The 15,191-nt window shown below is 40.2% G+C and overlaps 1 protein-coding gene across 1 annotated transcript; it reads left to right on the top strand.

Moving 5' to 3' along the window:
* The first annotated feature begins 3,361 nt into the window (after positions 1-3,361).
* Positions 3,362-14,563, top strand: LOC136531778 (uncharacterized). Its single transcript, XM_066524421.1, has 19 exons — positions 3,362-3,815; positions 4,227-4,320; positions 4,875-4,985; positions 5,126-5,182; positions 5,301-5,377; positions 5,461-5,560; positions 6,740-6,810; positions 8,330-8,430; positions 8,837-8,940; positions 9,626-9,679; positions 9,774-9,829; positions 9,917-9,955; positions 10,191-10,332; positions 10,508-10,692; positions 11,082-11,149; positions 11,375-11,447; positions 11,643-11,704; positions 12,320-13,466; positions 14,095-14,563. Exons 2-19 carry the CDS (start codon positions 4,240-4,242, stop codon positions 14,348-14,350), a joined length of 2,784 nt encoding a protein of 927 aa, XP_066380518.1. The 5' UTR covers positions 3,362-3,815; positions 4,227-4,239; the 3' UTR covers positions 14,351-14,563.
* The last annotated feature ends 628 nt before the right edge of the window (positions 14,564-15,191 follow it).

The raw sequence follows: 15,191 nt of genomic DNA, 5'->3' as shown, positions 1-15,191 counted from the left end.
GCGTCCGATCGAGTATAGAGAGGTTCCAGAGCGTCGAAATTGCGACTGGACGCGTCCGGTGGCATGTGACTGGACGCCATCAGTGTCCGATCAGTTGATCGCGGCTCTAACGGTCGGGATGACCGAACGCGTCATGTCAGGATGAAAGTAGCGTCCGACCAGTAACAGAAAAGCGAGATTTTATTCCCAACTACTTTCTTAAGTGGGGCTTTAAATAGACCCTCAAACCGGTCATTTGAGACATGTGGAGCTGAGAAAACATATCTAGGGTGTTGATACACTATTTTAACGATCTCCACTTGCATAGTGCTTAGTCATTCATTAGGTGATTAGCGTAAGTGCTTAGATTGATTAGACCACTATTTATGCGCTTGCTATAGGTTTAGGCCTAGTGTTTAGTGAGATTTACATACCTCTTACTACTTGGTGCTTGCGCGCACCATTGTTGTACACCGGAGGGGATTGTAGTCTTGTGAGATCACACCAACCACGTTTGTAGTGTGTCTGCCCCGTGTACCGAAGGGAATAAGGCCCGTGGCGGTTCGGCCATAAGCTTGATAGTGAAGACGGCGGGGAGCGGTCCGAGAGAGGCACACCGGAGACCCACTTGTGCATGGGGAAGACCCGGAGCTATCCACGGAGTGACCCGATCGAGAGCTTAGCCCTTGCGAGGGGCTCCAACGAAGACAAGGGGAAAGCTTGCGCGCTTCTCAATACCTCAGTAAAAATACCGGAGTCATCGACAGGAGTTTGCATATCTTTATCATACTCTTTAGCTTCCGTATTTACATTGTTTGCATAACTCTTTTTGCGGTAAAGATAGCAACACACTAGCAAAACCGTAGTTGCATATTTAGATAGTTTATTTTTTGTATATATTTTGCTAAGGTTAGAAAAAGAGGCCATAGTTTAGAGTTAGATTTTTTTATTGCCTAATTCACCCCCCTTTTAGACGTCACGGTCCTCAACATATACAAACCTCACAAAATATTAGGCCTAAATATAGAGCAAGCACAGAACACGACCTTTAACTAGCATAAGCACTAATCCTAGCACTTTTGCTAACCGCTGAAAGGTCCTAATGGCTAGGGGGTGAATAGCCTAATAAAATTTCTACAACAACACTTAACAAAATGGTTAGATAATTATGAGGCGAAGCAAAAGTTGCACTAGCCTACTCAAAATATAAGCCACCTACCATAATTCTAGTTTAGATAGTATCTATTCACACAATAGCTATGACACTACCCTATATTAGTGTGCTCTCAAAAGCTAACTAAAGAGCCACACCAACCAAGCAAGTAAACTCTCACAACTAGCTACACTAAAGAGCTTGACAACTAGTTTACGGTAATGTAACGAGAGTGATCAAGAAAGTTATACCGCTGTGTAGATGAAGTAACCAATCAATCACAAGGATGAATAACGATGAAGACCAATCACCTCGAAATCAAAGGATAAACATAATGATTTTTTACCGAGGTTCACTTGCTTGCCGGTAAGCTACTTCTCATTGTGGCGATTCACTCACTTGGAGGTTCACGCGCTAATTGGCATCACACGCCAAACCCTCAATAGGGTGCCACACAACCAACACAAGATAAGGATCACACAAGCCACGAGAAATCCACTAGAGTACCTTTTGGCTCTCCGCCGGGGAAAGGTCAAGAACCCCTCACAATCACCACGATCGGAGCCAGAGACAATCACCACCCTCCGCTCAATGATCCTCGCTGCTCTAAGCCGTCTAGGTGGCGGTAACCACCAAGAGTAATAAGCGAAACCCGCAACGAAACACGAACACCAAGTGCCTCTAGATGCAAACACTCAAGCAATGCACTTGGATTCTCTCCCAATCTCACAAAGATGATGAATCAATGATGGAGATGAGTGGGAGAGCTTTGGCTAAGCTCACAAGGTTGCTATGTCAATGAAAATGGCCAAAGGTGTGAGCTTCAACCGGCCATGGGGCTTAAATAGAAGCCCCCACGAAATAGAGTCGTTGTACCTCTTTACTGGGTACAGCGCGGGATGACCAGATGCTCCGGTCCGATCGACCGGACGCTGGCCTTCAGCGTCCGGTCACGTGATTCACGCCACGTGTCCCCTGCTTCAAATACTGTTCGCCCGATCCCAACGGTCAAGAGATGACCGGACGCGTCAGTTAGAAAGTGACAGGACGCTGGACCTTAGCGTCCGGCCGTTTCCAGTAAGGTTCCAAACGCGAATTTTCACGACCGAACGCGTCCGGTCAAGCTCGACCGGACTCACCCAGTGTCCGATCACTCAATGTCTCCTCTGTGCGCCTTACGTCAGCGTACGTCAGCACTGACCGGACGCACCCTGCCAGCGTCCGGTCGCAGAGCGACCCAGCATCCGATCATTTGACTGACGCCAGCGTCTTCGCTGTTACACCTGACCGGACGCGCTGGTCCAACCGAGGCCAGCGTCCGGTCACTTCCAGTGACCTTCATCTTTTCTGTCTAGGGCGCCGGTGGAGTTTCTTATCCTTGCTCCCAAACTTCATCATTCTTGATCAAATGTGCCGACCACTAAGTGTATCACCTTGTGCACATGTGTTAGCATATTTTCATAAGCATTTTCAAGGGTGTTAGCACTCCACTAGATCCTAAATATAAATGCAATAAGTTAGAGCATCTAGTGACACTTTGATAACCACATTCTGATACGAGTTTCACTCCTCTTAATAGTACGGCTATCAAACCTAAATGTGATCACACTCTTTAATAGTCTTGATCACTAAAACAAAATGGCTCCTACAATTTATACCTTTGTCTTGAGCCTTTTGTTTTTCTGTTTCTTCTTTTCAAGTCATCACCATGACATCATCATCATCATGCTATGATCTTCATTTGCTCCACCACTTAATGTGCTACCTATCTCATGATCACTTGATAAACTAGGTTAGCACTTAGGGTTTTATTAATTTACCAAAATCAAACTACATTGTACAAAGATGCCTCGATAGTGAGCATCCGATAGCTCCGGGTGACAGACATTATTGAAATCAGTGCCCTGCCGTGGACTTCCTCTTTTTTTTTTATTTATCGTATTAGCTCCGTCCTAAATTAAATATTTATATCTTTAATCGTTAAATTCAAAAGATTTATATAGAGTTAAGACATAAGATTTATGTTTTAGATTTACTATAAAAATACTTTTATAATATATAATTCATATATTGTTAATTTTTAAATAAGGATTTCTAAATAAATAATTATTAAAGATAATAATGTTTAACTTGGAACCAAGCTAATATGACACGTAAGGCAGGTACGCTCGTTTCTCATGATACAAGAAGCAACTTCCTCCCCTCGGCATATCTGCAGGAACATATGTCTTCCTTGTTCGCCGTGCAACAACATTTGCCGTCCGCCGACAGCGTATCCCAACGACGAACACAACTACACAAGGCACATTTGCCGTCCGCCGACAGGCGTTTCAATTGGCCACGTCGTCGCCGCCGGCCGGCGAGGAGACGTCTGCTTTGCTCTTCTTTTCATTGAACCAAACCACCCTGCGGAAAGGGTCAAAGGGGAAACAAAGATTTCGCTTTGCAAAGAACAAGGAGAGGACACCTGCGCTGCTGATCTGGCGCCGCCGTCCACTCGCTACGTCGCTGACTAGCCGTCCCGTCCCGGCCCGGCGACTCAGCAAGGAGAACTGCAGCGACAGCGACCGCCGGATTGTTAATCAGCCTATACGGTCTTCTTCTAGATAGAAAAGAAATAAAGATAAAGGTTAAAGGTTTCTCGTAGCCTCTCCTGGACAAACCGGCGATTGTCCTGTCGCCGGTGAGCCATTAATTCCGTCGAGCTGTAGACACCTCGTCTCTGGCGGGCAGCTGGTTTCTTCTTGCTGGATTTGCCGGTTTTTTTTGTTTTATTTATTGGTAAATTCGTGGTCGTGGCGATTTCTTTTGGTACGATTTTGGGGCTTTTAATAGGACAAGCTCAGCTACAGTCGTTCCCTGTCCTCCTGGTTTCAAATCTGTTTGGAACTTTGGTTAGTTCGGGTCCAGATTAGGGGGAATCGTACTCTTCTGGGGTCAAACATTGTGGCTTCTTTCTTCGTGTCGTTCTCCCTATACACACCAAAAAGAAAAAAAAAACACGATTTTTCTCCCAACTTTGAATAATTTCCAAGTGCTTCTTCAAGTTGGAGCTCGGCTCTGTGCTTAGCCGGGACCCTAAACTTGGTTTCAGCGAGCCCATCGGAATGGTGAGCGGGAATCTGCTCTACCGGAGGAAGCGCTCGTGGCGTGCCGATGAGCTCGTGAGCCGGAGCACGCTGCAATTGGTAAGATCCTTCTCCCTCCCCTTCCTTTAATTGGTCCTGAAACCGCTAGTGCCTGCAGACATTGCCTCGCCTATTGGAAAGTGATGACAAAACTGTAATATCTGCCTTGGTACTAAATTTGGTAGCATAGAGGATTTGATGGATAAAGCTGATTCTAGTGAGCTAATCTATTTGTGATATCTTATTTCTGCTATCTTGCTGCTTATGGTGATTGTTAATATACAGGGTCTTCTGAAATGTTTTTTTTATAAAAAGGCTCGGAAGTTGTGCTCGATGAATATGCTGAGTTGTTTAACTGACTGTTGCAGATAAAAAGTTGTATTTTTCTCCATCATTAATAGCTATATTAAGAATTTTATTGGCTTACCAAATTAAACTGCAAATTGCCTAACCATTTGTATTTGTTGAAAGCATCACAAGATTGTGGAGAAATTTTCCCATTTGATTTGTTTTAGTTTTGAGTAAAATATATGAGTAGTCCAGGGTATGGTGTGGAATTCTGCTGTGACTACCTTTATTATTTCTTATTGATCATTGCTTTTGGGAATGCTCAGCTGGACTTTGATGATGGCTCACCACCGGAGCATGCATGGAGAAGGAAACTAAGTAGTCATGCTAATAGATTGAAGGAGTTCAATGTCACATTCAGAGAAGCAATTAGAATGGTATGGAAAAATGCAGCTTTCAGCTTTCCTTGTTAATGGAAGTTGTACCTGTCTTCTCTGTTACTTAAGCCTGCTGAAGTCTTCAAGTGATGCATGGGGAGTCAACATTATAAATTATGTGTTTCCCCCCTGATTGTTAGATGAAACTTGGTCTCCGACTTTGGTCATACATTCGGGAAGAAGCTTCTCATGGAAGGGTAATATGTAGATTTCACATTTCATATATCCTTATGTACTTTATAAGTTACTCTTCTTTTACAGTTGATCTTTTATTCTGAGAGTTCACTTTTAGCTTGACAACTTACCAATTGGCAGAAAGCACCAATCGATCCATTCACTAGAGAGGGCAACAGACCCTCAGCCTCACAAGGAGTACCTCTTGGTGGGATGGGGTGTGTGATTATTGGTTTACAGCCAGCCTTTGTGTCATTCTGTTTTCATGAACATTTAGTGTGTACATTCATTCCTTCTGCAGGAGTGGTAGCATTTCAAGAGGCTTTAGAGGAGAATTCAAGCATTGGCAGATAACTCCTGGTTCTTGTGAAATGTCACCTGTGATGGCCAATCAATTTTCGGTAACTCCGGAACTTTGTCACTCTTCTGCTGTATCTTTAGATTTTTCTAACTAGAGGTTCTTGGTAGAAGCTCAATCAAAATATATATTCTACAATGAAAGCTTGTGAAAACAAGTTTTCAGAAAAAAATACTAATTTTAGCAGAGGGCATGCTCAAACCCAACCATTTTGGCTCATTATACGAAATAGATTTGGTGAACTTTTTTCATGCCGAGTGTGTCCTTTCAGACTTTCTGCAAACAGACTAGCATTCCGCCTTGAAACTTTTGATTAGGTATAGAAAAATGGACTCACCAGACAGTTTCTTTGCTAATTTTTGAAGCCTTCAAACTTGATTTTCAACACTTAGCTTGTTTTCACAAGATGCCCCTCCTTGTTCCATTGATACTTTAGTAGAAAGAAGTAGGCGGTACTTTTGAAATGAGGCTCTGTGGTAATCGTTCCTTTAGTTCTCTTCCCATTATCAAATTGCTGATTTGAATCTTCTAGTATTCCTGAAGCGATTGATCACTCCTGCCAACAATCTCATTGTACTGCAAGACTGGCATTGCACTTCTGGATAAAAATAACAATACTAAGGGCCAGTTTGGTAGAGCTCTTCCTGCTTTAGATGCTCTATGGAAGCTGATTCTCTGTGAGAAGTGCTTCTTTGACTGAAATTGATTCCGTATGATTCTCTACGATAAACTATGTGCATAGAGTGATTTTGTTCGTGAAGTGAATCGGAAGAAGCTAGTTTTTTCAGCTCTCAGCCCCTTAGTTCATTTTAGAGAATCACTTCATAGAATCAGCAAAGAATCACTTCTCAGTAAAAAACTATTTGGCAGAGCTTCTCCTGGATTTAGCCTGTAAACTGCTCCGGGAGCTCTGCCAAACTGGCCCTTATAGATTATGAACTCATTGAAAAGAGACATCAATACATCACAATTCTGTTTTGTTATCTTGAAAAAAAAAATCTGTTTTGTTGAGATCTTTCAAAAATATCAAAGCAGTTTGAAATCTAAGCATTCTCACTTTACTGTCTGGAGTATTGACTAAGCTTCCTGATGTTACTATTATCTACATGCCTAAGTTGCTGCTTGTATATATAATCAACTGGTGCAGGTTTTTGCTATGAAGTCTAAATTTTGACTGACAAGCATATCATGTTTATTCATTATGTTTTTCTTATTATTGCAGATCTTTGTTACTCGGGGAGGAAACAAGAAATACGCTTCAGTTTTGGCCCCTGGTCAACTTGGTGGTTTGAAGTATGATGTTCTTATTTATCCTTCTCATCGCGGGCACCATAATCTTGTTTTCCACGTTTATTTAATTTATATTGTCTTATGCTTGGTATTTTTCCCCAAAATAGACATAACTCTGGAATGTTCTCGTCATTTTTCACAACTAAGAATATATGTGCAAGTGATGTATGTACTATTCATTTATCATATTTGTAATCTTCGTTAACATTTCTATTTGCAAGAAGGATATGACATTTTCTAATGTGCCACCATTGTGTTTTATTTTTCTTAGGGTAAATACTTTCAGATTTTATACAGATTAAAATATTTATACTACCCCAAGTGAACAATATATGAACAGCTTGTTTTCTTGGTCTGAAACGTCATGTATTGTTGACTGGACGTATCATTACCCTGCATGCTGAGCAGCAATTCTTGAGCTCCTCTTGTACTGCAATGTCTGCTTTACATTTCCACCTGATTAAGCTGTGCCCTGATCCGCATAGTTCCTCTCTCATGTCAATATGTTTGGTCTATACCATGCATCCATGCTGTTGGCCATGCCACTGCGTGGCATGCTGCGATGCCACACAGATGGCTTATTTTACTGAGCTCATATGTGCTGCTTATGGTGAAATTGAGATAGGGAAAAGTGGCCTCGTTAGGCAGTGACCAAGCCTGATTATGCCATAGCCTTCTGTAGCTTTGTTTGGTGGTGTTGACTAGCAGATGAATAGGGAATGGCATGAAACCATGGAAAGTATTTATGTTAGATGTAGGTAAAAGTTCTGCTAGGAAAAATGGAGAATTATAGGACTAAAAATCGTTATAAGTTAATGTGTTTATTGTGGGTGGTGGATTTTTGTTAGAGATTTTTATGGGGTGCTTGAGAAAAGTAGAGTTTGGTGAGGAAATATATGGTTTGTCCAGGATTTTATGGGAGAAGGGTATTCTTCTGCTTTATGGTGGATTTTTTTTTAACAAAAAGGCAGGAGGTCTGCCGCTCAATTAAGAAGAGGAGCTCAATTAAGAAGATGAGAAGTTCAGTACAAAGACATGACACACTTGCACACCCACACGATAGCCAGGCTCTAGCACTTAGAGACAAACACACAAACAATATTCTTCCGCTTTAGTGGTGGTATGGCCCACATGTTTGTACATGATATTTCTGTGCATAGGATTGGATGGGTGTATGAATCGTCCATGGTAGGATATCAAGATATTGCTCTAGTCTTATTTTTTTTGAAAGAGAATTGCTCTAGTCTTACCGCCTGTGACCGGAAGGTCTCGGGTTCGAGTCGCGGTCTCCTCGCATTGCACAGGCGAGGGTAAGGCTTGCCACTGACACCCTTCCCCAGACCCCGCACAGAGCGGGAGCTCTCTGCACTGGGTACGCCTTTTAATTGCTCTAGTCTTATCACTGTATATATTCAGTTAATTTATACTTTCCTAGAGTTCATCCAGCTTTCTTTTTCTTTCTTCCTTTTTCTAGTACCAATTCAACCTGAAATTATCCTCTATTCAATTTTCTGGTCCTTAGGAAATCTACTGATGATGGTATATCGTCCTGGGACTGGAAATTAAAGGGCGATCGTTCAACATATCATGCTTTGTTTCCTCGAGCATGGACTGTTTATGATGGTAATGATGCTTATTATTTCTGAGAAAAGATTTATTTTGCTATTAGTTTGAGATCTAATCTCCTTCACACTATCACAAAATTTCCACCATCTCTTTTACCACTGCTCCATCTATATTCGTTTTTTCGGCCATTCCCACTAGGTCAATACTAATTGCGCACAAAAATTCAGACGTACAGAAAAATAGAAAAAAGTAAACATTATTGAAAATTGGAAAGATAAAAATAATTCCTGAAACAGACCCAGAACATCCAGTGGTCACTTTTGAAGGATACTTCTAAAGATTTGTAAAAATATTCATTTGGGCAAGGATGAATAATTGCTAACTACTTCAATAAGTAGCACACCATTTAAAATATTGCAAACATGCAATGAGGTTCACATGTTATTATTCTTTTGGTTTAAAGGTGAGCCAGATCCTGAACTGAAAGTATCCTGCCGTCAAATATCTCCATTTATTCCCCATGATTACCAAGAGAGCAGTCTTCCTACCTCTGTTTTTGTATATACTGTAAGTCTTCATTTTCTTTTCCAGAGTAAATTTGATGAAAAAACAACATTGACTTTATGTTTCATATAGCTGTGAATCTAAAATCTTTGCTCTAAATAGTCCTATGTTTCTCTGCATACCAACTTATTTATGTTTATGGAGCCGGTGAGAGTATCCATAACTCTCTTTAATCACTGAGGCATACTGGCATTGTCACTAAACTGTGACTATTGTTGCATTATTAATTGTAGTTAGACGTGCTGATAGCACAGTGATTGAGCACATGAGGTGTGGAGCTCCCCACCAGGGTTTGATCCCTGGTGCTGCATGGTTGTGTGGCCACCTCCCTGGTTGAAACAACGCAGATGGTTCCGCGTCCGCCAAAGAAGCGTGCGTGCGTGAGGTTCCTGCTTGTTTCCCAGGTTCGGTGGGCCCCTTCTTAAGACTAAAGTCAAGGGGATATCTCTCCCCTTGATCAAATATTTTTTTAATATTAACTGTAGTTTTTCACCTTTTTTTTCTCGAGCACGCTGGCTGTGTATCATTATATTAAGAAGAAAGGGTTTTAGAATCCGTACAAGCCCAACACACTCACAGTTTAACAAAGAAACACACATGACCTCGAGCTATGAACAGCAGCCTCCAAGATCTAGCTTCCAATTCGAGCAAGGGCATCATTCTTACTTTTATTACTGATATTTTGCAGCTAGTGAATACTGGAAAGGAAAGGGCAAAAGTTAGCCTATTGATGACTTGGGCGGTACTAGCTACTACTTTTCCTTGGGTGTTCGCACCAAATTTGTATTTTATGATATGTTGGATCTGATCATGTTCTATTCTTGATGCTATGCTAGAATTCTATAGGAGGACTTTCACATCATTGTGGGGGTCACGTAAATGAGCCATTCATGTTCGTATGATGTCACAAAAGCTTAATATGTTCTCTATTGCCAGTGCTCCATGTAGTGAAATGATTTGTGTTCTGTTTGACATGCAGAGGAAAAAATGGAGTTTCTGGTGTTCTTCTACATCACAAGCAAGTCAACAACTGATCACTCTTTTTCTATTCTTCTTTTGGCGAACTTCCTTGGATATTTCAGATTAGTCCAATCTTGAAACTAAGCACTTATAGCTGATCTAAAGTCATCCATACTCTGCCTAAAAAATAAAGAAACTATGGCTCAATACATGGTGTTTTCTGCATATATTTTCCAACATGATTTTTTTGTTACTTAAAGACTAGCATTGATTCTCTATTAATAACATCACAGGACAGCCAATGACAATCCTCCTGTAACATTTGCAATTGCGGCATGCGAAAATCAAAATGTAAATGTCACAGTATTGCCTGTTTTTGGGCTTTCTGGAGAAAGTTCTGTTACTGCTAGGGAAATGTGGGGCACAATGGTCCAGGTGATCTTTACTTTTCTTCCTTGTTTTTCCCTGCCTGTAATTCCCTGTTTTAGATAAGATTATTGTATGCATAGAAGGCTAACCTTCTGTGGAACTGTTTTGAAATAACCAAACGTTTGCCATTTCGATGACTGTGGGTGCATATCATACCATCTGATTGTTTAATTGTTTAAAGGATGGTTCCTTTGACCGAGATAATTTCAATGCTAGTCCCAGCATGCCTTGTTTGCTGGGCGATACAGTTTGTGCAGCAGTTTCTGCTTCCACCTGGGTTGAACCACATGGAAGATGTACAGTTGTATTTGCATTGGCTTGGTCTTCTCCTAAGGTTAAGTTTAAAAAGGGGAGTACATACTACAGGTAAGTTCTTTATTCCTAACTTTTATTTGGTGACAACTGTTAATCATGACGCATCCAAGATCGACACAACTCAGAGCACTTGTTAAAAACACTTTATGATTCCTTTCATTCAAACCTTGAAGTTGTTGGGCAATGCAAATGGGAATAGTCTTTGCACTCTGTTAATCTTTTCCTCCATTTGCCATTCAGCTTTTACTATGCAGTGCATAGACTCTAAATAGTAAATAGTCTGTTAATCAGCTTATCTTTTGACAAGAGCTAAACATTGATAATACTTCTATCTTTCATTAAGGTATCTGTAGTGATGTGGTTTGTATTATTGATTGCAAAACTCCTGGATTCCTAGCTTTCTGCTACTTTAATAAGATTTATTTCATGCTGGCTAACAGGAGATATACAAAGTTCTATGGAACTTCTCCAAGATCAGCCGTCAATTTGGTAGAGGACGCTTTGATGAGTATGTTTCCTGTAAACATATATTACACAACATATACTTTTGTTCCCAAGTCGTGTCATGAATTTAACATATGATGATTATACCTTTTAGCTTTCCTCTCATATTTGAATATTCTGGTTTGATTCATTCATTAATTCTATTGCTTCCTTTAATTTGTGGTGTATTTATTTCTCTACTATTTATTTTCTTACTCGAGAAAATTTGCTTTATTAATGTGACTTTCAGAGTATAAGCATTGGGAAGAAGCGATTGATAAGTGGCAGACCCCGATTCTCCGAGATGAGAGGCTTCCAGAATGGTATGTGCTTGTGCTGTGCATGACTTCCACTGGTTTGATTGCTTCTGACATATTTGTACTTCCTGATTATCAATTATGTGAAATTCATGCTTGTACTTTATATTTTCTGTAGAGACCATATGAGTTAGTTTGGTATTATTAGATTTTGATCTGCATGGTAAGATGTATGTACTTTATCATCTTTAACTCTTGCAGGTACAAGATTACACTCTTTAATGAGCTGTACTTCCTAGTTGCCGGTGGAACCGTTTGGATTGGTACTAATCTCTGCATATTGTTACACTTTACCCTTCCGATTTTGTCCTATTCGCCATATTTAGGTCTGCAACTAACACAATGAGCTTGAATGATATTGGTATACACATTACTGGATTTCGGCAATAATTAACCTAGTATTTTCTAAGAAATCATCCTCCGTTTACCTTCTGTTTGAGTGGTGCCTTTTGGACAACAGTATAAAATTAATAGGCAATATGTGAATTGCGTTTTCTTCATTGATCCATGTTCACCAAAAAAACATTCTGTAACAATGAAAGCGTTGCTTGTAAATTTTGTGTTGAAGTTGTGCGTGTTTGTTGATGTGTAGTCGTTTTTAAAGATCAAATTGCTTTTGGACAAAGAAATGAGGAACATAATATTAGATTGATCCAAGAGCACACTGAGCATACAAGTCCCATTGTTCTGATATTTTGGATGGTCAATTTTTGGTCTGATTATATCTTCTCTCTTAGAAGGTGATAATACAAAAATGATTAATTTTTTTACATATTCATTTTTTACAACTACTAATATTCTGGTCTTCTTTTTACAATTTTTGTATCTGTATTTGTTACTCACAGATAGTGAATCATTTTTTTTTCTGTACGTGACAGATAGTGAATCTTTGGTGTCTGATGCTGATAACAAGTTGAATCCAAGTCCCCCAGAAGACAGTAATTTGCCATTTCATGATATCACATGCAATTCTACAGTTCCACTCATCGGTTTTGACCCACATGAGATCGATGACAAAGAAAATGTTGGGAAGTTTTTGTACCTTGAAGGAATAGAATACTTCATGTGGTGCACCTATGATGTACACTTCTATGCCTCCTTTGCTCTTTTGGATCTGTTTCCTAAGATTGAATTGAGCATTCAACGTGATTTTGCTAGAGCTGTTTTGCGGGAAGATAACAGAAGAGTCAGATTTCTTGCTGATGGTACCTGGGGTATTCGTAAAGTAATCGGTGCTGTCGCCCATGATCTTGGAGCACATGATCCTTGGCATGAATTGAATGCTTACAACATACATGATACAAGTAGATGGAAAGATCTTAATCCCAAGTTCGTGCTTCAGATTTACAGGGATTTTGCTGCAACAGGTGATAAGTCATTTGGCAAGGATGTCTGGCCTGCAGTCTGTACTGCTATGGAATACATGGAACAATTTGATCATGATGGTGATGGTATGATTGAAAATGATGGATTTCCTGATCAAACTTACGATGCTTGGACAGTTCAAGGAGTAAGTGCGTATTGTGGTTGCCTCTGGCTTGCTGCCCTTCAAGCTGCAGCGGCACTGGCCCGAAGCCTTGGACATGATGATTATGCTGAGAGGTGCATGACAAGATTTGCAAAAGCTAAATCTGTATTTGAAGCCAGGTTATGGAATGGTTCATACTTCAATTATGACAGTGGTACAAGTTATAATAGCCGCTCCATCCAGGCAGATCAGCTGGCTGGACAATGGTATACAGCATCGTCAGGTTTACCTCCTCTATTTGATGAGGATAGGATAAAATGCACGCTTCAGAAAATATTTGACTATAATGTGATGAGGGTGAAAGGAGGACGTATGGGAGCCGTGAATGGTATGCATCCAAATGGGAAGGTAGATGAAACCTGTATGCAGTCAAGAGAAATCTGGACTGGAGTAACATATAGTTTAGCAGCAACGATGCTTCTCCATGGAATGGAGCATCAGGCCTTCACTACTGCAGAAGGCATTTATATAGCAGGATGGTCTGAAGAGGGCTATGGGTAATGCTTCTTTTCCCAATACTCCCTCAGTCTAAAAAAAGTACAATTCTAGGATTGGCTTGTAAAATTTTCTTAAGTTTATTGAAAATAGTATCAACATTAATGTCTCTCTACTATGAAAACATATTCCATGATTAATCTAAGGAAATATTTTTTTTATCGATTCAGTCATACTTGAAACTGATTGACTTTGGAAAAAGCTAGAATTGCACTCTTTTTTGGGTGGAGGGAGTACTTGAGATGTACAGTAATGTGAATGTATTCTCACATAGTTCCTTTGAGATATCCAAATGTCAAGTAATGTGTGACAGTCATAAAGGGTTTTGATGTTATTGTGCATTCTCCTTTGGTATATTATGATTCGAGACTCACTATATAAAGCCTATTTTTGTTTCTTCAAATAGCTGTTTAAATCTCAAAATCATAGCTTCCCTCCAGTCCTTAAGTAAAACTGGATCACTTATTGTAATGTTCTGTTTGTTCTTGGCAATAGATTTAGTTCTTTTATGGGTACCACACTTTCTTGGATTTGGTACAGTCATCAATCTATCTCGTAACAGAAATGGAGCCACTTCATTCGATCTATTCTGCTAATAATTAATAATCAATTTCCTTGAAACAAATTCAGGTACTGGTTCCAAACTCCAGAAGCATGGACAATTGACGGTCACTACAGGTCACTGATATATATGCGCCCCCTTGCAATCTGGGCAATGCAGTGGGCCTTGTCGCCTCCAAGGTCGATACTGGAGGCGCCAAAGGTAAATACAATGGACAGAGCTCACATTTCTCCAGGCACGTTCCAATTTATCCAGGACAGCGTTAGAAAGATGACACCCAAGAACGGTTGTTTTGGAAACACTGTAATTAACTGGGATTGTTGATGTGACGGTAGCACTTGTATTTCACTCTTGTCCAATGTGTGTTTAGGGAGCACCTCATGTAAGAAAATGTTGAGTGTGGGATGGGTGCCATATTCTGTTCAGGCTTTGCAGTTATGTGGTGTACCTCTGACATGGTGATTATGCTCACATTGTTGTACAGAAAACGTACATAATGCTGTGTTACCCTAATATTCACGATAATGTTGTTTAGCACACAGATGCGTACAGTTTATTGTTCATATAGTATTTTGAAATGAGTACCTTTCATGGGCTTCCATAATGCTATTGCAACATCTTAAGGCCCCTTTGGTACAGCTTCCACTGGCTGTTCACATAAGCTCTTTTTCTCTCTCGTCCCTCCTTCTCTCAGAGGCGGTGGAGCTAGTTTCTTTTGGACTGGCTCTTTGAGAGGAGAGGAGAGAGATAGTGCGTGCATCAAGAATCTAAAGCTAGTGGGAGCTCTACCAAAGGCTTGTTTCGGACTGCTCTGCTCTACCAAGTCCACCATGGAGCAGCTTTATTGTGGAGTTTCTGGAGCGAAGCAGTTACAAACAGGCCCTAAATATCATATTCCAGCATTATTCACAAAATATGAACAACTTTAGAAAAACCTGAAGCACATTTTGAATTTTTGAAACTTTTCTTTCAAAATGTTGAAAGTTGAGCACACAAAATCATATATAAATAGTTAAATACAATGATTAGGCCTTGTTTCGATCCCAATTACTAAAAGTTAGTTACCTAACAGCTACTAACTATAAACTATTAGCTAATTGTTAACCGTGTGTTGTTTGGAATTTGGATCTACCTTCTAATAGGTGATTGGATAGTTGGCTAGAGG

The sequence above is a fragment of the Miscanthus floridulus genome, unplaced genomic scaffold (assembly GCF_019320115.1).
Source record: "Miscanthus floridulus cultivar M001 unplaced genomic scaffold, ASM1932011v1 fs_435_2_3, whole genome shotgun sequence".
In the NCBI taxonomy this organism is placed as follows: Eukaryota; Viridiplantae; Streptophyta; class Magnoliopsida; order Poales; family Poaceae; genus Miscanthus; species Miscanthus floridulus.
This window is presented reverse-complemented; position numbering and strand designations above follow the sequence as displayed.